The sequence below is a fragment of the Micrasema longulum genome, unplaced genomic scaffold (genome assembly GCF_059751315.1).
Source record: "Micrasema longulum isolate JH-2025_06_02 unplaced genomic scaffold, ASM5975131v1 h1tg000849l, whole genome shotgun sequence".
In the NCBI taxonomy this organism is placed as follows: domain Eukaryota; kingdom Metazoa; phylum Arthropoda; class Insecta; order Trichoptera; family Brachycentridae; genus Micrasema; species Micrasema longulum.
In genome coordinates this window covers 960,182-980,943 of record NW_028278041.1, presented here as the reverse complement: position 1 = coordinate 980,943, position 20,762 = coordinate 960,182, and the positions used below count along the sequence as shown (strand labels likewise).

At 31.2% G+C, this 20,762-nt stretch overlaps 2 protein-coding genes and 1 long non-coding RNA gene across 12 annotated transcripts in view; 1 reads left to right on the top strand and 2 right to left on the bottom strand.

The window, feature by feature from the left end:
- The window catches only part of LOC148278657 (protein Aster-B-like), a 37,695-nt gene extending 28,485 nt beyond the window's left edge, over window positions 1–9,210 (top strand). For 4 of the 9 annotated variants that reach the window (XM_088231111.1, XM_088231107.1, XM_088231106.1 and 1 more), the window contains 8 exons: window positions 3,098–3,179; window positions 4,525–4,690; window positions 5,264–5,374; window positions 5,493–5,685; window positions 6,076–6,207; window positions 7,199–7,496; window positions 7,979–8,111; window positions 8,855–9,210. In XM_088231111.1, coding sequence (XP_088087237.1) covers window positions 3,098–3,179; window positions 4,525–4,690; window positions 5,264–5,374; window positions 5,493–5,685; window positions 6,076–6,207; window positions 7,199–7,496; window positions 7,979–8,111; window positions 8,855–8,950 — 1,211 coding nt within the window. In that variant the 3' untranslated portion in view covers window positions 8,951–9,210. Of the gene's footprint in view, window positions 1–1,049; window positions 1,237–3,097; window positions 3,180–4,524; window positions 4,691–5,263; window positions 5,375–5,492; window positions 5,686–6,075; window positions 6,208–7,198; window positions 7,497–7,978; window positions 8,112–8,854 lie in introns of those variants that run through there. The other 5 variants (XM_088231110.1, XM_088231105.1, XM_088231108.1 and 2 more) reach the window with 3 other exon arrangements.
- A 5,297-nt stretch (window positions 9,211–14,507) lies between these two features.
- On the bottom strand, window positions 14,508–16,890 carry LOC148278656 (uncharacterized). Of its 2 annotated transcripts, none has more exons than XR_015823136.1 (2): window positions 16,762–16,890; window positions 14,508–14,584 (listed from the first exon to the last, which is right to left on the bottom strand). It is a non-coding gene; the product is annotated as an uncharacterized LOC148278656 (long non-coding RNA). The 2 variants fall into 2 exon arrangements; XR_015823135.1 differs by having other exon boundaries at window positions 14,508–14,587; window positions 16,762–16,878.
- A 1,061-nt stretch (window positions 16,891–17,951) lies between these two features.
- RpS27A (ribosomal protein S27A) lies at window positions 17,952–20,695 on the bottom strand. Its single transcript, XM_088231115.1, has 2 exons — window positions 19,081–20,695; window positions 17,952–18,179 (listed from the first exon to the last, which is right to left on the bottom strand). The coding sequence occupies exons 1-2, from the start codon at window positions 19,399–19,401 to the stop codon at window positions 18,030–18,032; spliced, it is 471 nt and encodes a 156-aa protein (XP_088087241.1). The 5' UTR covers window positions 19,402–20,695; the 3' UTR covers window positions 17,952–18,029.
- Between the last annotated feature and the right edge of the window lie 67 nt (window positions 20,696–20,762).

Genomic DNA, 20,762 nt, shown 5'->3' with positions numbered 1-20,762 from the left:
TTGAATTTTTAGATTGGTCGTGTCTCAGCCAGGATGTTCTATTTTAATACTGCTGTTTTTAAAGTTTTTCCAAAAGGAAAATAATTATTAGCACAACTGCGCCCTCTATTCTTTTTTGACAGACTTTAAATGTATCTATGTTTCATCTGCATAAAATCCCAAAAAAACTATAACTTAATTTTTAAAACTGTACACATAATTTCATGAATCAGGGACCTATTTAATTCAAAATAAAGCTTTAAAGCCCAGTCACTGTGACAAGAAAAAAATAATTATCTGCTGCAGGAATTTGGGTCCTTCTAATGAAAGTGTTTTTTTAAAACTATTCTCACCCAAAAGTTTTTTTTGTGCTATGGGGATATTTTGATATTTTAAAATTCCACATTAGAATTTAGTACAACGATGCCATAAGTATGGCGCCATCATTTATCCTGCGAAAGTTGGCCAACTGATAGGCGGGAAAAGGGATAAGCAATAAAACCAAGATCAATTTCAAACTGTTTGAATTTATTCAAACATTTTAGAGAAGCTTCGCTCTACAAATAAAAAATGTTAATTGCGTATTTTTATAATGTTAACATTTGTAAATTCCTGTTCTGATATCACCAAATCTCCTCACTCCACCCAGTTAAATTGAGATTTAAATTATTTTCTCACAATCCGGATATTTAATTTCATCGGATCCATAACCTTTATGGTTTTTATTTGCCAAACAATGTATTTCCTTACATTTAACTTTTTGTTAATTCATTATCAATTCAGCTATCGATTCTATATAAGCATTTTAAATTTAATAAAAAACTGATCGCACAGATCGTAACACTATCAAAAAATTTCACCTTGGACTGTTAGTTCAGTTGCTTATTCATATTTTTATAATGCTGGCTTGTTATTTGGAATATCAAAGTAAAACTTGCTTGTTTAAATATAATAATAAATTAAAATGAATAACTCAGCTTAATTTAGCTTACTTATCCATAAAATTTTAATATGAAATCCAACATGCTTGTTAACAATCCTTTTCTGTTTGCATTACTTACGTATATAACAATAATTCACCTGATGTATCAAATATTATGTACACAATCGCTTATTGTTACATCATTCTGCAATATGTGTGTGTTTTTTTGAGTTGTGCATTTGTCTACCACTAAATAAAACTGAAATTTGTGACATACGGTACTACATATTTTAAAATGGCTATTTTAAAGGAACAAAACGGTGATATAAGGCTTTGTAAGTTATATTTTTAATTGTTAAGTGGGTCTTATTTGAAACACATTTTTATGAAATCTGAATTTTTTTTAATACGTGTCAAATGAAAACAATTTGCAAACCTTGCAAAATCCATCTTTCGTTTTTTCGAGCAAATCACATAAAAAAACTGATACAACAATAGCTTGAATTTAAAAAATATATATTATAAACATTTAATTTTCCATACATAACTAGTGATTAAATAATCATGATTATGTCAAAAAAAGTACATGTATTAAAATTACTAAAAATAAGAAATGATTTGTACATACATAATGAGGAAGTTCGGGGGTTTTTTTTTATTTATTAATAAACTATTAAACTAAGCCCAAAAAGTTTTTTTTTCAATTTTTAAATATCGTATTATCAGCGCCATGATTTTAAAAAGTTTTGTATTTCTGAAATAACTTCACGTGTGACGTCAGAGGTTCTCTTCCGCTTATTCTCAATCAGTTCCAACTCATTGATCCATTGACGGCAAGCAAACTGGAAATCTTCCATAGCTCTCTTATCATTAGTTGATTCATATGAACCAGTGACGTCATTCAGAAATTTGACGTCACTCAAAGTAGTTAGTTTTAATAAAAAAAAATTTGTACATTTTCAGGAAACTTTGCTGTACAATTTAATGCTCCAATTTTTACCGGGCGCAAGAAAATGTTTATTGTATTATTGAAGTTCCTCATTAATAGTAATGTTTCTAACCTCTCTTATAGAGTGAACACCCGTGTTTAGAGAGGGAGTTCGTTTTACATTCATTTTTATTTTAATATTTATACATGTACTATATTTTATTTACATTTAATTTTCACTATCTAAAACAGATTCCTTAATATTAGATATTATATTTGAAAAGATACATAATTTTATACTGTATGGAGTTCAGGATAAAGGGTCTCATGTGTTTTTTTTTATTTAGATTTAATTTTTTAATATTTGCTATTGATTTTAAGATTTCTGGAAGATCATTAAAGTTTTTTTCCCCAACATATGAATAATGATATAAAGCTGCAGTTGTATTGCATCTATGTGAAATTAAATTATTTGGAAATTTAAGGTTTAGAGAATTTTGTAAATTCGTGGGTTATTTTCTTTGAAAGTTTGTATGCTAGATGTTTTTTTAAGATGTCATCAATTGAGGGTATATCTAGTGAATAGTAAAATAATTAATTCAATTTTGGAGATTGCCAACTTCGCAATACTCAAGAAAAAAACATGTTTGCAACAAACACAATACTTTGAAAGTCAGATTCTCACAAATAAAGCCATATTTTGAACTGACAATGTTATAATTATTGTATACAATCATATTCTGTATAAGTTTCTATCAATATCTCACTTTTTTATGATTTTGGATTTTACCAGGTTTCCAAGTAATACCCTCAAATCTAAAAATATATCATCGGGTCTGTGATTATCTGCAAGAATTTTTCTTTACGGGACCAAAAATAAACTCTCTTTCCATTTTGTTAAAAGATTCTAAGTTTCTATAATAAATTACTTTCAATATAAATGTTTACATAAATTAAATCAATCAATAAAAAAAACCTTACTATGTTTTGTAAATTGACTATGGGTTTGATCCATCTAAATAGCATATTCTCATAATTATTTATAGATATCATCTTTATGTAACCATTGGAAAGATTGATTCAAGAATTTGCCACCGTGTGCATAATCCACATTTTAAAATGTTCAAAAATGGCAGATTTGTAACTTTTACATTGACCTGAGGATATTCTTGGGATAAACGTACTTAATATGAACTAATAATTCTGGTTTGGGTTTATAAGACTACGCTTTTTTATTAAATTGAATAACATGACTGCTTTCTTAACAGCTAATGGAAATTTCAATGGAGGAGACACTTTGCCAACAGATATGTCAGATTCTTCACAAAGTGACGGAGATAAACCTATTAGGTCAGTAATAACAGCCGTTCTCATACTTTTTTCTTAAATTAAATTATAATATATTCATACATCCATTCTCTCACATATTTACATATAGACTTATTTTATTGCCGTAACACACTTTGTATCACACTTTATTAATATAACACTCTTTTAACACTGTAAAATAATGTGATGCCAGTTAAATATTTTGATCAATAGTTTTATTTTTCAATATAATTTACAATAATGTTTTTTTATTTTTTTAAAATAAAATGGTACAATAATGTTACAGAGTAATACCACCCGCTTATAGACCCACCCATATGGACAAAAACCATTGTATGAATATCAATCACGAAGTAAGCTACAGTTTACAGCAATGCAACGGGCCATAAGTACTCGGGTCGAGAATTGCAAGCGCAAACCGAAACCGTTTGTTACACATTTATTACTAAACGAAAAGATTTGAATGCTTTTGTTCTATGCAATAGAACGGAGGGGTGTCTCTATAAGCGGGTAGCGAATTATTACTATGAGGTTTGTATAATGTTCATATTTAAATAAAAAACTATGCTGTGCTTTTCCAAAAAAGATGTAAGTTCTTGCGCTTGGAGAGGAGCTAACGCACAATTTCCTTGATTTCTGTATGGAGGCTATTAATCGCTCAAATGCCAATCTAGCTCTCTGATTTTTGAGCCTTTTTTCAATCATAATTTTTACGTGAAAATGGAATATATCAGGCCAGGCGCAATTGGTTAGATAGCTAACTGTGAGACTGGCGCTGCGGGTTCGATTCCCGCCAGTTGCAAGAAAGAAATCCAAGAAAGATTTTTTTCCAATTCGTCTGGGTGTTGTGTTGTATTTTTCATAGCTTCCTTCCATATCCTCGCTTTCCCACCTGCTGACAAGCCTCTGAAATAGAGGCTTAGTGGGTTATTCCTTTTTTTTTTAAATGCAATTCTTGGTTGCCCTTTATACAAATTGTGTATTTATGAGCTTTTAACTATGCAATAACGTCTAAATAAGATTATAACATGACATTCTTAGAGTGATAACTAAAATTTTATAAATTTTCTTAGAAAAAACGAATTAAACAAAGATGGCATAAAAAAATTGTGCATTTTTAAAAATGAAAACCATTTTAGGATACAAGGCTATCAAAAAAGTAGTAAAACAGCACGGTATATATACAAATACTGGATAAAATGAGTACTCTGACATTCGAGCGGTTAAAAGTTATTTATGCTTAAATATTTGTTTTTTTGCTGTAATTGTTTAGTATATATAGCATTTTGCTAATTGGAGGTTATTTGAAAATCTTAAGATCGACTTGTATTTATTTATACTGTTGTTGATTTAATAAAAATTTTAGTTTTGGTCATGATTACGGCCCCCAGTGCACAGACCCCCACGATGGCAAAAAGTTCTTGTCTATGGACTTCCATGTTCACATTGACCAACTATTCACAATGCTGTTCACAAACTCCAAATTCTATGTTGAATTACTAGCTATGAGAAAAACAACGGATTTAGTCCAGGTTAGTCATTATTAGATTTATCACTTTTTTTATGCACCTGCATATTTTACAAAGTATATAATATTGGGTTCATAAAACTGTGAGAAAATCTTAAATTACAAAAATTTAATTTAAAAATTACATGTATTTTGAATTTCCATTTTTTTATTATTTACCTTTAAAAAATTTGGACTATCTCGACTGCTTAACAATGGACTGAATATGTTCAATGACCTACCGCACAGATTGGAGTTAACAACCATACAGAGTTTCAAGACTCAAGTGAGACACATTTCTAAACCTTTCTGATACAAACTACAAATAAAAAACTATTTTGATGATTTGTAAACAATAAAAGAAGAACATAGTGGATTTGCCCCAATTAATTTTCTTTCTGCAATATTGGATGATTTCTTTAATAAATATTTACTGTTATAATTTGGTATATAACACACAGGATTTTGTCATTTTATTCAAGTCCTCCGTATTAACAAATTAATATTTCTAAATCACCACATACAAATGCCATCACATGTAATTAAACATAAATATCTGAATGTCAGCAAATCTTCATAATTTTTTCCTTTCTTAAAGAATACTTGGAACGATGATACGGAGACAGGCCTGAAATCTCGTAAAGTCTCTTTCACTATCGTTCTCAACCAATCCGTGGGGCCTAAAACAGCACAAGTTGCAGAATTGCAGGTAAACTTATTCATTATTACTACCCAGGTAATGATTCCTATTAACTTCCCTATTTAATTAGGGACGATTTCCTGTAGTAAGGATACGAACTCATTGCTCTCGATCGTTGTCCTTGCAGGTAATGCAAAGCTGCACACGTCCCGGGCACCTTTACGCCATAGAAATAACAAGTAGCAATGCCGGAATACCATACGCTGACTCTTTCGTAGTGGTGGTTCACTATTGTCTCAAAAAAGTGTCAGAAAATGTCACAAATTTCCAAGCTTTCGGACAAGTTAAATATAAGAAGAATGTATGGGCTGTTATCAAATGTAAGTTAATCAATTCTTTTGCATTTTTATCATTTAAGTAATATTTCGCATAGCATAATCCTAACTATCAAGAACATTTGATGAGCATTTGATGCATGTGATTTGGCCATGCCATCTTGTAGAGAATATACACAGCAGCCATTGGACTGACCAGCGCTGGTTTATCTCTAATCTGATTTAAATTATTATTGTATATTTCATTATATTTTTTTAAAACTTTTTTTTTTGCATATTCATTTGAATATTTTAGAGGTTCATTTAAAATACTAATATTAATATAGTATTACACAGTATTAGTATTAACAGAAAGTATTTCTTTAGTGAGTTTCAGTATAGATGAAAAGATAATGGTAATATTGATTTTATTTTCAATCATTCATATTTTTTCAGCTTTTATTGAGAAAAACTGCTGGGCAGGTTTAGAAGAGTACTTTGGTTATTTATCCAAGGCAATAATAGCGGAGGTTGAAGATGACCATGTAGCATCCAAAAGGAAAAGTAGAAGAAAACGACGTGGAATTGGTATGACAAATGAATTATTTATTTTTATAACTTATTTAAAAATCACTAAAAGCTAATCTCAAATCATTTTAATGTCGAGTAAACAAAAACAACTCTGAAATTGCTTAAAAAATATTATTGCCACTTTAAATTTTATTAGAAAAATAAAAATTAGAGATAACGAGATTATTAAAAAATTAACATGTGCATGGATAGAGAGTAAAAAGGGTCAACACATCGCAAGAAAATTTTAGTAACTGGAGGGTTTTCGATTTGTATTTTTAACATTAACATCAATGAGGAACTTCAGCCCTACGGGAAATTGGATACAATAAATGTTTTCTTGCGAGCGGTAAAAATTGAGCGTAAAATTTTATTTAATAATAAAGTTTCTTGAAAATGAAAAAAAATTTAAAAGTATTTTAATAAAAACAAACTACTTTGAACGTTCATATGAATCAACCAATGATACGAGAGTTATGGAAGATTTCTGTTTGGTTGTCGTCAATGGACCAATGGGCAGAACTGATCAAGAATAAGCAGATGTCACACGCGAAGGTATTTTTAGAAATACAAAACTTTAAAAAATCATAGCGCTGGTAATACATTAAAAAAATTTTTTTTGCTTAGTTTAATAGTCAATTAACAATTTTTTTTTTTTTAAAACCACCAAACTTCCTCATTCTTAATGGCGAGAAAATACAAAGTAAGCAATTGTCCTGAATCCGCAGATAAGATTTTACAAGGAAAGATATTGGAAGAAATCATACAAAAATAGGTCTTTTGCTTTATTTGTGTAATGCAACAACACCAGATGGGCCTCTGATTGAAATAATAATACAATAGATATTTAATGCATTGTTGAATTAATGTCAAAAGTAAAAAATGTAATATGTTATTTCAAACGTGCAAAATGAGGTTCCAGCGTATCTATTAAAAATATTTTATTACCAAAAATATCGGCTTTCGAAGCAAAATAAGCTGATGTCTAGCTTATCCTGAACGCGTTTAGCATACTACAAACTGTACGCAGGGACGCAGAGGGAGGGGGGTGCTGACCTGGACACTTCGCTCGGAGCGGCCCAGCTCCGGCCCGCAATTGGTTCGCGCCACCTATCGCCCAACGGAGGGGCGATGAGTGTGGCCAATCTCAATCGGGGAGACCCATCCGCACGTCTCCTATGGTCCGTGCTTTTGGCGCTGTGTTTGCTTGTAGTGGTGAATGCGGCGTTGTATTGGAAGCTGTGGGGGATCGAAGGATCGAGATGGCTGTACGATTCAGATGATAAATATGGTGCCAAAGATATTGGGTAAATAAACTTTCAATTAAACTTATATATTCCCTTCTCTGAAATGTTCTTCTTTTCTGTTATAATATATTAATATTAGCAGCTCCCTAGAAGGTTGAATTCGGTCCTTGTCTACAAAAATTTGGACAAACTCAAAATATTGTTGATAAATCCACCTGGTCCATGAAGAAGTATAGAAATTGAAAAAATAACATTTTCAGGCGTTGCCTAGTATGTAGGTGAAATAATTCAATTAGATGAATCTCACCTACTCAACAAAGGTTTCAGGTCTTTAAGCTCACAAAAATCAACAGATAGAAGAATTGAAGGAATAAAAATGTTTAAATATAGGCAGAATGGTGAACGTTACACAGTGTGTAAAGTGACCATTTAAACCAGCCAATGACAGGTCATAAAGGCTCTGTAGATGCCCAGACCTATATTTCCTCCTATAACATGTTCTTTGTCCCTTTTGTAGTATGTTAAACTGAATTGTGTTTCAGATCTGACAGTAACCCAACTCCTGAGATAATAGCAGAATGGTCTAAACACCTAAAGGAACAGTCTTCCTTCCACATGGGAGAGTTGGACAGGTGGAGGAAAGCTCTCAATGATGCCATTTCACTCCTAAAACAGGTGTGTTTGTATCCATCATTCACTAATATTTTGCCTAATACCTGGCCAAAGGAGATGCCAATTTATCTCTATTATGTACATATATTGAAATGGCGGCCTCCGTGGTGTAGTGGTCAAGACGCTTGACTCACGCACGGAAGGTTCCGGGTTCGATTCCCGGTGAGAACACAAAAATTAAAAATATGATTTTTCTCAAGCCTGGTTGTTCTGTAATGTAATTCACCACTGTAATTGGGCCCCCTGGCCTGTTGTGGTGCAAAAAAAAAGAAATGAAATGAAACTGTTCTCGCTCATTTATTTTCTCTGTATTTTAATCCCTCTACCTTTCTGATAAATATGGATAGAATGTTTGTAAAAAAAGTCTATTATAACAAAAATAGAAACCCATTTGTTCATATTTTTGAATAAAATGAACTTTGTTAAAAATTGCTGCATAGTATTAGAATTAAATATTAGTTTTCACATACAAAAGACTACATGGAATACATTTGTGAATTACAGTTTGTAAATAAAAGATTAATTCCAGAAATATATGCATATTATGTATATAGGTGCTATACAAATAAAACTATGTGTTTTATAAGTTTAAAATAAAAAATAGTGTTTACCGACTACCTACCTACAACAGTAATACCTGTGTGTTGTCGCTGTCAAATTCTATTTTAATTTCCGAGTTTTTTTTTAATAGATTTTTTAGGTTAGTAATTTTAGCAGCTATTATATTATTTGTATTTGATTTCCAGACTGAGACAGCCCTTGCCAATTTGCAGTCAATAATCAGACCATCTACCGACCATCTGCAGCCTTCTCAGAGTTCCCAACCAAATTCAGAACTGTGATTTTCTTAACTTTATTTGCTAATTTTGTAATTGGTATCCAAACACATTGGTTGCACTAATATTTAGGTAAAATAAGTTTAGTTTAAGGCAAATTAAATTTATAAAATACCCTTTGTGCAATATTTATTATTACAAAACTTTTCCAGTGTTTGTCCAGTTTTTACTATCATTTTTATTGGTATATCATATTTGAATGGTTATTATGCAATCGCATTTATTTAATATGATAAATTATATTTTGTAATAAACTTGTACAATGTGTGTCCTTTGTGTTCGGTTATTTAAATTATTATTGTGTCAATACTGTAGTGCCTCAATTGTAGGGTAATAGAGTGAGCCCATATTCGTGACACCCACAAAGCAAAAAAAATAATTGTATATTGATTTGTTTATGTACACTGAATTTTACCCATCAATTATTATAACTAATGGTTATGAAAATTATTTATTAGATGTACTATTACTCTAATACTGTTAGGGTTACGAGGAATATTATTCCTTGGTTCACTAACTTAAAAGCCAATGAATTATTTGTATGAATATTTTATGTTAGTACATAAATATTATTTTAAAATAGGTACATACATAATAACGAATGGCCTAAATAAAGGTTATAATGTTGTAGTAAAGCCAGGTGCATTAATTTTTAAGCGGTGTAGGATTTACTGCAAACATACGCTTTATAGAAATGCCAATTAATTAAAGGGCAGTTCTACGCGCACACACACACACACACCTATACATCACACAAACAAAACTGTTTCTAAAGTGACAGAAGGTCAGTGAATTAATTTTAATATTATTTGGTGTAAATTTTGTGATGATTATTTTAGTTATTAATAAAATAAATTGAACTTTTCACATGGTTTAAATAACTTCAGCAGAACTGTTTTCAGCAGCAATATATCATAAACATTTCAGTTCATACAGTGTACATTCTTAACTTTTTTTCTAATTAAGGTGTTTAGTAAATACATAGAAATGTACAGAAAGTTAGTTTGTTTTTGTTTTCTCAAATGACCCAGAAAGTTAACATAGTCTGCCTTTACACTCTGTATATAATAAATATAATATACGGTCCTTATGCTAAATTGTTATGAATATGTATTTTTCACATATACCCCATTAGTTTGCTGCTTAAAGAATCACTGTTTATAGAAATACATACATAATATCAAAACTAAAATTTCGGAATTTACGGATGGACTGTATCCAATATTTAAGGAGTGAATCCGCCAATGTACTGTTTTATTTAATGACTTTGTTTTAGTGCCAAACTGTTTATAATATAAATCCACTAGCAATGAATATTCATATCTGCACAATGTGATTATGTCCAACCAAATCTTATGGTAAATAGTACAACAAAGTAGGTTTGATTTTAATAAAAAATTACATATTTTCAAGTTGTTATTCTCACCGACAATACATATTTTCCTAGTTTTGTTAAAATTTTCAAACATTTATTTGCCATATAAAAATATTTTATTTGTATAAAAATAATGAACCTAATGTTAAATCAGCGAATCTAAAGCATATGTTATATATCTGACAAAATGTTATTTAAAATATATCGATTGTTATAGTTAAAACACATTTTATATCTCAAAGAAATGAGCATTGCACTGAATTACAACTTAAAGTCTTGTATAATCAATTTCTACTAATGTTTTTGTAATCATTATTAAAAGTTATGAAGTCAACGCAGGTTCACCATCCTTAATAGATTTGATAAATGCATAGTATTTATTGCACTTTGATTCTTCTTAAAGATGTAAATAGGTACATACGTATATTGAAAACAAATAATTTTCACACGTGTGTGAAAAAAATCAGATGCGTTAACAATATGTTTTAACAAAATATAAAAATGCCATAAAAGTATCCTGTTTGTTTTTTGCAGTTATTCAGATATGTAGCAGTAGATTTCTTTGTTATGCAACTTTTAATACTCAAAACAAGTTAACTTATAATAGTAATATTATTAATTTAGAATTTTCGCAAAATCTCAATAATACACAATCTCTATATTTTATCCAACAGATTGAGAATAAAGATCTAGTCAGATCAAGTACACCAGCGCACTTTCACCGAAAATAAAAGAAACCATTGGTACTGTCTGTCAAAATCCTAACTGTTGATTCATTGATGTAAATATTTTTTATTTTACTCCAATGCTATAGCATAGCAACTAACCATCATGAATGTATTATTATTGCATATTGAACGGTTCAAATTATTCTTGCTTACTTGATGTTATAATTAAATTTACTAAAATGATAATTTATTTATCTTGATTAATAATAAAGATCTGTTAGGCTACTTACTTATGAGTCCCTGTAAAAAAATATATTAAATGTACATAAACTTCTCGCCTTGTTTTGTTAAGAATAGGTGCACCTGTTTCGTGAATTACAATTTAGAAAATGCTTATTAACATTAATATATCAGTTTTGATGATTATTTTTTAACACAACCTTAATATCCATTTCAATAATTGAACTATTCTGAATAAAAAAAATTACTAGTATTAACGTTGAGTATCAGAACATCTTTGCGCATAGCTGCATAATTTTTTTTTTCTTTAGCTTTGTAATGCTTGGCTTGATTCATTAGCTCTTTAAACCATTGTTGAAAACTAGATAAAGTTAGTGGCAAAAATATTAAGATTTATGAAGTTTGTCACAGTTAAGATGGTAGTCAATTTTGCATTGTTTTTTAATCAATAGAAAAAGCAGACATAGATTTTGTATTATAAAATTTAAGTTAGTAGTGTCATCATTTTCTTGTTACAAAATCTAATATGCCTGTTTTGAATCATGCAATACCACTTATGTTTATCTAACTTAGGATAAACACAGACATACAGACAGAGGTATATAAAACTCAAATGCTAAATATGTGTACATACACATTATGTATATCAATAATTATTCTTATTTTGCATTCCATTATTATAAACTTTATGAATGAATTATTTATAAAGTTCACATTGATTGCCAGTGTCTCTACGGTTCGTACTTTAGTATATTATCTGATGTAAGTCAAATTATTAATTATATAAAACTATTTTTAAACACTGACGATTTCCATACATCGAGAAAGTTCAAAGATTGGATTTTCCCCCAGGATTTGGTGATAAAATATGTTTTTGAAATACATGTAAAAAAGGGAGTTGTGTATTAAAGATAGCAGTTTTTTCTCAAATGATCAAATGAATAAACTTTTTTATAGTTTTAATTTAGGTATGTCTGTATTACTATTTATGAATTTTCTTTTTAAATTGTTAGTTGGTAGAAAATTTATACGAGTATAACATTTAATTTCACACAAATTTGATAGAAAATTTGACAACAGCAATTTTGATATATATACATAGTTAGTCAAATAACATTATAAACACGTAGTGTTGCAATCAAAAGACTTGAGGTTATATTATCGGTGATATAATGATCTACGATGTCCTCAATCCGAGAAGGAAGTGAAGTCCGCTACAACGGTTGGCTTCCTGGATTTGGACACCAATCCCCGTGATTATCCGTCATCATTCTCCTTGGTACTAATGGTGTCTTGTTACAATATTATTAATATCTCTTACCATTCAAAAAGCAATTCTATATTTACAGATTTTCAAAGGTGAGATCGGCTGTGATGCAGGGAATGTGTTGCTTTTGTCCCTTAATTAATTCATAATTTTATTGCACAATATATAAAACGAAGGGTTTTCAAATCGCTTGTTTTACACAGTTGCTAAGGCTTCAATAGTTTAGAAAGATGATCAGTGTGAGATGTATGTAGCTTATCGACTAAATACGTAAGTAGAACTCAAGGTATAACAAAAAGGCAATTTTCCTTAATGAATTTACACATTCTCTGGTAATCTACATACCTACTGTTAATTTATCTCGAGCCACAGCTCTTGTCTTCTGTCTTCCTTTTCTTTTATGGGTTGTTTATAATAGATAATACATTATTAATCACCCTAATTTAAAAAATATGTATATTTAACATAGTAAGCCAGTCTAGACCAAAACTAAATTATGTTTTAATTTTAGTAATAACATGTCACATTAGAATAGTGGCTAAAATTTTATATCCATTCATAATATATGTTTAAAATAAATAACATTTAAACTATTAGTGTTATCAAATAATAAAAAAATTGTGTTAAATTTATACAAAATAAACATATACATCTAACAATGACATTAAAAATAAACACTCCTTCCTTGATGCAGTAATGTAAAATTCCATCCAGCTCTTTGATAAACCTTTGCTAATGTATGTGACTGAACATTTAAAAAAAAAAGTTATAGTGTGCACAAACTACTAGTAATAACACAAACGCAATTTGTATGTTTACTCGGTTCACCAGCAGACACACTAACACATATTGACATAGGCTTCTTGGAACACGCTGTACATAATTTAAAATTCAACCCTTAGTTCATAAAGAGGAGGAAAAAAGCATGTTTTATATATGTATATTATTCATTAGTACCTACTGCAAATGTGATTTACTTACAAAAAATTACTCATTGGTGCCTGAAAATTGTTTTACTATTTAATTTTACTATCGTTTTACATTAGTCATTATTCAGGTAGCCCCAGCAATATAATTATAAAATTTATTTAAATGATGCCAAAATTAATGTTTAAAGAAAAATTGTACTACTCTGCAGTATTAAAGTTATCTGAGGAAAAAATCGAGCAATTATTGTTAAAACCTCTTGCCTGTGCATTCTAAGAAATATTTTTTTGTAAGAACTTAGAATAGGTTCGTCTCGCTTAAACTATTGTTAGCACTCACAAGTGAGGGTATTAACTTGCAAACACGGCAAAATCCAAAATCTTTTAAAAATGAGATATGAATTGAAATTTATTGAGTACATTTTTTTACAATAATTATAACATTTTCTGTTTAAAATACGTCTTTATTTGTGAGAATCTGACTTTCAAACATGGGAACCTCTACTTGAGTATCGCAAAATTGTTTACCTCCAAAATTAAATGAGTTATTTCACTATCGTTTCTTGGCATAGTTCATGATTATTTCATAGATGTAAAATATTGACTGATTATAATAAAAATTTGAAATATAAAAAAAAAGTTGAAGCTGTTATTGTATCATTTTTTTGTGATTTGCTAAAAATAAAGAAAGATGGATTTTGCCAGGTTTGCAAATAGTATTTTCAGGTAGAACTGTTGTAATTAGATCCTTTGAAAATGTATATACCATGTTAGTAATAAAATATAAAACAAATAATTTTTTTAATTTTTCTTCAGTTTACTTACAATTTACATAAAATGTGACAAGTAACGATGCACTTTCGATCATTAACAGGAAACTCTCATGGAAGGCTCATATAGACTGCCTAAATACAAAATGTAAGTAAAATATGAACCCTATATGTGCCAGGGGGCGAATTCTCCTTATAATCGATTATTTGCAGCTTACCACATTTTTTTCGACATTGAAAGTAATGTTTTATGTTATATTATTATTAGGGAAAAACACATCACAAAAAAAATACATTGCATTTCTTGAGTTAGTAAATTTACATCATATTCCTTTATTCCATACAGCGAGCCAGTTGCGCCTCTATCGGCCAAAATTATTGCTACTGGATTACTCTGCTGAAAAAAAAAAGAATTTAAATAAGTCTCGAAACCCAAAATTTTAGAATCATGTTTGAAAAATTACACTTGAGATTACAGTAAAATCTTGCAGCTTTCCTTAATGCAATTTAGTCTTTCAACTTCTTCATTAGGGCTATTATTCGTTAAAATAAATCTAACAAATGTTCGAATTGATTGCCTTCAGCTGCAATGCAAGCTCTAAATTTTCTTAAAAATGATCACGTAATATAACGGGCGGATCTTCTCAAGTTAATGTGTTTAGCGGCTTCTGCAATTCTTTGGCGCAGCTCGTATAAATCTTGAATAGGTTTAGTGTACACTTTTTCTTTAATCGTTCCCTGGTAAAATAAATCTATGCAGCCATCTTGTTGGTACCATATGTTGCCCTAAATGTTCAGTGGAACGCCTTCCAACAAATTTGGTAATTGGTTCTGTTAAAAGTCCAAATAAACCTGGGCGTTTAAGTTCTCCGGCAGCTCGAATGGACCAATAACTGTACCATTTAAAATTCCCATCCACATGTTTACTTTAAACCGGTACTGCAATTTGTCTTCCCACATCAGATGTGGATTTACTACGTGCCATTCATGCACATTGCGGAGGTTCAAGAAAACGTCCTTTTTAAATGTTGATTCATCAGACCATAAATTTTTTTCAAAGAATCGCGGATCCTCTCTGCAACATCGTTTGACAAAATTGCACTCTCTCTGGGTAGCAGACTTTGTACCTTTTGTACATGGTATTGGTGAAACTGGTTTTTTTGTAAAATACGATGTGCACTACTTATGGGTACTCCAGTGGTCTCTTCAATTCCACATACTGAAATACTGCGTCTTGTTGGACCACTTGGAAAACTTAGTCCCCGTAGGGCATGACTGGTCTTCCCTCCCTAACCATTTGCTAGGGAATCGGCCCAATGCAAATGACAGATGCACATTACTAAACACTCAATGATCAGGATGACGCTCAGCGTTTGGGTATCTCTCACGATACATTCTAGCTGCAACATTACAGTTGCATAAGCATTCTCCATAAATTAGATGCATGTTGGCATATTCCTGTGCGGTGTATCGAAATGACATAATAACATTCAAAATACACAAACACGGGATCACGATTAAAACAAGTCTAGGGTCGTTAGAAGCAGGGCAGATAAATCCAAATCACATTACAAATCAAGTCCAATAAACGAAGCCACAGTTGTAAGTTCGAAGTCAATACGGATACAGAAAGATGCGCAGTAAACAATAAGATACTGCAGTATTGCATAGTGTGCCTATGAATCACTGTTTAGCCTGGGTGGCATCTCTATCTGTTTCACTCACACTAGTCAACATGATGTGTCAATCCATCTCACTTTTGGATAATAGTACCGTCACTATTTATCTCGCTCACACTTAACAAAGTAGCGTCACTATCTATCTCATTCACTTTTAGCAAAGTAGCATCACCATCTGTCTCGCTCACACTCGGCTAAATAGCGTCACTCTCTGCCTCAATCAAACTCAAGGATCCTAGGTTGCATTTTCAAGATTGTATCTAATTAAACAGAATTGGCATGAAATTAGGTTTCATTAAAAAACTTATTTTTTTCCTCAATCAAAAAAATTTCTTTAAGAATTCAAACTAAATGCGCATGCCAAAATAGCTACTTTTACTTTTTACTAAATACTTTTTTTTTAGTAGTCAGCAAAAATATTAAAAAATCAGTGTCATTTAGAATAGTAATTTATCATTGAAAAGCAACACTAAAATATTTTAGTTTGTGGATTAAAGTCTTGAAATTGAGATGTATTTCAGCTCTCCTGAACAATTTAGAAAATTTCAGATGGTCCCTTCTGCCATCTGACTACCGAATTATTCTTATTTCAAAAAACTTTGCCATACAATGCTCCAATTTTTACCACAGGTAAGAAAATATTTTTTGTATCCAACTTCCCATAGGGCTGAACTTCCTCAAAATGGAAACAAGGATTATGGTAATGTCAAAAAAAAATTTTTTGGGAAATGCATTTCCATCACACTGAAAAAAATGTGTGTAATTCAGAAAGGAGCTCATTTTGCTCACACAAGGATATTAATAAAAAAACTTTTTAAAATTTATTTATTTCTTTATTTTTTCACTATGAAACATTATAAATTAAGTTTTTTTTAAAAATATATTTACTTACCGATTATGTAACTTCTAATCCCAGAGATTCCATTCTGCAATGCTGTCTAAATTTTTTGGTAGATTGATAAACATATAACTGTATATCGAGGCTATACTGACAGAATGCATTAAGTCGGCAGTCTTGATATATTTTTCAATATGGTGCAAGACATTGATTTCAAATTTTATGATATGCCTTGAACAAAGATTACTCTTTCAAAGCTTAAAAAAATAAAAGAAAATTGTGTGAGAAATGATGCGTTGAAAGAATAAAAAAGCTTTAAATGTGAGAATATCTGAACTTGTTTTAATGACTTAATGCATTTTGTCAGTAAAACCTCGATATCATATATTATTACAACTGACGTCACCTGTTGGAGTGAGGAAAGTCGGAAAACTGAAGCTTTTCAACCCAGGGTTTAAAAGATGTTTTTTAAATTTATTATGAAGTTATGTAATTTATTGTAGCTAAACTTATTTTGCAGTTTTGTGTTTTTTTTTTTGCACACTTTTGTGCTTGTGTTTGCCAGGAGGGCCCAACTGTAGCGGTGAATTACAAGGACAGAACACCCAGGCTTGAGAAAAATCACATTAAATTTTTGTGTTCTCTCCGAGAATCGAACCCAGAATCAACTACACATACAATTTTAAAAAACAGTACTAGAAAAGTATTAACCCTTACCACTATTTTAAGTGTGGCTCAACATCGCATTTCTTCCACCAACTCGTATATGTCAAGCTAGACCCAACACATTAGACAACACAGTTTCTAAACTAAGACTTTCGAGACAATTAAAAATAATAATTAAGGAGTGCAAAGGGTTGAACTGTGTACCTGTATTTACATTTTTTTTTTTGCTCCACAACAGGCCAGGAGGCCCAATTACAGTGGTGAATTACATCACAGAGCACCCAGGCTTGAGAAAAATCACATTTTAATTTTTGTGTTCTCACCGGGAATCGAACCCGAAACCTTCCGTGCGTGAGTCAAGCGTCTTGACCACTACACCACGGAGGCCGCCATTTACAACATCATTGTTAAAATAGTCCGTAAAAAAAGAAGTTTTTTAAGTTCATCTCAAATATTATATACCATAGTGACTTAACTTACCATAAAGCACAAGGCTGGAATATTAGAGGTATTTTAAGGAATATGAAGGGTTGATGCATCAAAGCATGTAAGGGATGCAATGAAATAAAAGCCTGTCACACCGTATCCAGATTTACATTTTTATTAGCAATATAAATCTATCATACACGGCATGTTAGGGGGGGGCGGGTGGGTATTCACTTGTCCTCTGGTTTGGAGAAGACAAGGGTGTAGCCACACTTTCCGCAGTAGTGACGGTCCTCCATGGCGGCCATGAACACTCCGGCTCCACAACGTTCCTCAGGACACTCTCTCCTCAGTCGGTGGATCTTTCCATTCTCATCCACCTAAAAGTATACAAAATAAATGTATTAATAAAAACTTATTAATCCGTGTTGTAAGCAATGAGGAACTTCAGCCCTACGGCAAATTGGATCATTAAATTGTCCAGCGAAGTTTCCTGAAAATGTACACGAATATATATATATTTTAATAAAAACTAACTACTTTGAATGACGTCACTGGTTCATATGAATCAACATCATGGAAGATATCCAGTTTGCTTGCCATGGATGGACCAATGAGAAGAAATGAAAGAGAATAAGCGGAAACGAACCTCTGACGTCGCACGCGGAGTTATTTCAGAAATACAAAACTTTTTTTGGCTTAGTTTAATAGTCTATTAACTAATTAAAATAAAGAAAACCACTGAACTTCCTCATTATGTTTTGCATTAATCTTAATTTAGGCATGTTCAAATTATTAAAATATCCTTAACCAAAAAGCTAGTCATAATTTCACACCCCCATAAGTACACTGGTATGTCTAAATTGGCCATTTTCACGAGAATAAAGACAAACTTTTCTCATAACTTATGTATTGACATAATAATGCCCAGTATTTTTACTATTGCTGTTTGCTCATTTGACTTAAATATGATAAGACCGTAGCGTCATATTTTATTTACTCAATTGATTTTAAAAGTTTATGGTATATCTCGCTCAAAAAAATTTGTAGATACTCGAGTTCTCCTAAGAGAAGAAAAATTTGGTTAAACTGCATTCATAACTCATGTCAGCCAAATTTAGAATAATGACTGCGTAAAAAAGACAAAATTACATTTTTTTAAATACATGCAGAATCAAGTTTCCTATAACAGGGAACATAAACGATGCGGTAATAACTCTTATCTGCACCTAATGAGAAGTAGGACAGTAATTTAAATAATGAGAGTGAGATGGCGCTTACCTTATAGTATTTGAGTACAGCTAGCTTGACCTTCTTCTTCTTGTGCTTGATCTTCTTGGGGGTGGAGTAATTCTTCTTCTTGCGTTTCTTGGCTCCACCACGAAGCCTCAGCACCAAGTGGAGGGTGGACTCTTTCTGGATATTATAGTCCGAAAGGGTACGTCCATCCTCCAGCTGTTTGCCGGCGAAGATTAACCTCTGCTGATCTGGAGGAATTCCTTCCTTGTCCTGGATCTTAGCTTTCACATGTTCGATAGTGTCGGATGGCTCAACCTCGAGGGTGATAGTCTTGCCCGTGAGGGTCTTTACGAAGATCTGCATGATGACGCCGTATACTAGGCAATTCTGTCGGAAGATTAAAGAAAAGTTAATATGTACATATAAAAAATATTATTTATACAATGGTTACAGGATTGCAGATGTCAAATGATGATAGTCAGGCATAGACGCAAAACATATCTTATTTGAAAATGATAGTCTTATGTTATTGTTAGTAGAATACTGATGGGACTGTTAAATAATTCATATTTTTCACTGAACAGTCACGTCAGCATGACGGGAGAAAAGTGAATCCCATACTACATGGAAAAACGATTTTATATAATCAAATTATAGAAAGCTGAGAGCAAAACAAACACAGGCAGAAATCGGTCCTTAAGGTGAGAGACATTTGCGTGACAGGTTTTATTTCATACATATTCTTTATTTGCAATATGGAATTCAATAAACATACGCGTAATGAGACTGCCAAGACTTAGGTATGTCTTTTAACACAATAAATTAATTATTGACAGTAATTACAAAATATATTAATTACACATGATAAAATGGTGAGGTGGCACCCATATTCTGTAACGCCATAATGCTTCGCCTTTTTAAAAATTTTAATACTATTATTGATATAGATTTGGATAAAAACAAAAAATACAAAGATAGTGTTGTAGTTTGAATGAAACATACATACAGAAAATGGCAGTTTTTAAATTTAATTTAATAAAGTAATTAACATAACAAGGGTTTTATAAAATCGGCAAACAAGAATCGCTGATTCAGATATATCGGAAACACCAAAATAATGCTGATATATCGATATCAGATGCATCCCTAAATTTTATACACATGGATGATTTACAAGTATGAGTTTGTTGATACGGTAAAAGTACGAGACATCACTCCAAAACTTGAGAAAAATTCAGTGATAAAAAATAATAATATTTGCATTCTTATAATTCACTCTAATATTTCGATTTAGGGGGCCATTTTCAATGAGTTATAAATAACTCGCTACTAGAAAATGGTAATCAAGTCAGGGTAGAGTGGGGTTCGAACCTCAAATCTTTGATCCATGAGTCCGTGACACCAGCCAAGGGACCCCATCCCGTTCTCATTAGGATATTGATAAACCAGAAAAAAACATTGAACTAATTTACTTGTAATGACATTCTTTGCTCTTCTCATAGGATTTACAACAAAACAAGTTTTATAAAATAAATTTTGACAACTTTTGTAGCGCTGTTTTTGTAAGTAATCACTTCAATTTGACACCAATTTTAATGGTAAATCCATCAAAGTTTTTTCACTAGATAGGTATAAGACTATCGATTTGTAACATGGAAAGAAAATTTACAGCGAGACATTCCATTCTAAAATCAGAACTGGGAATTTTTAATAACAGACCACGA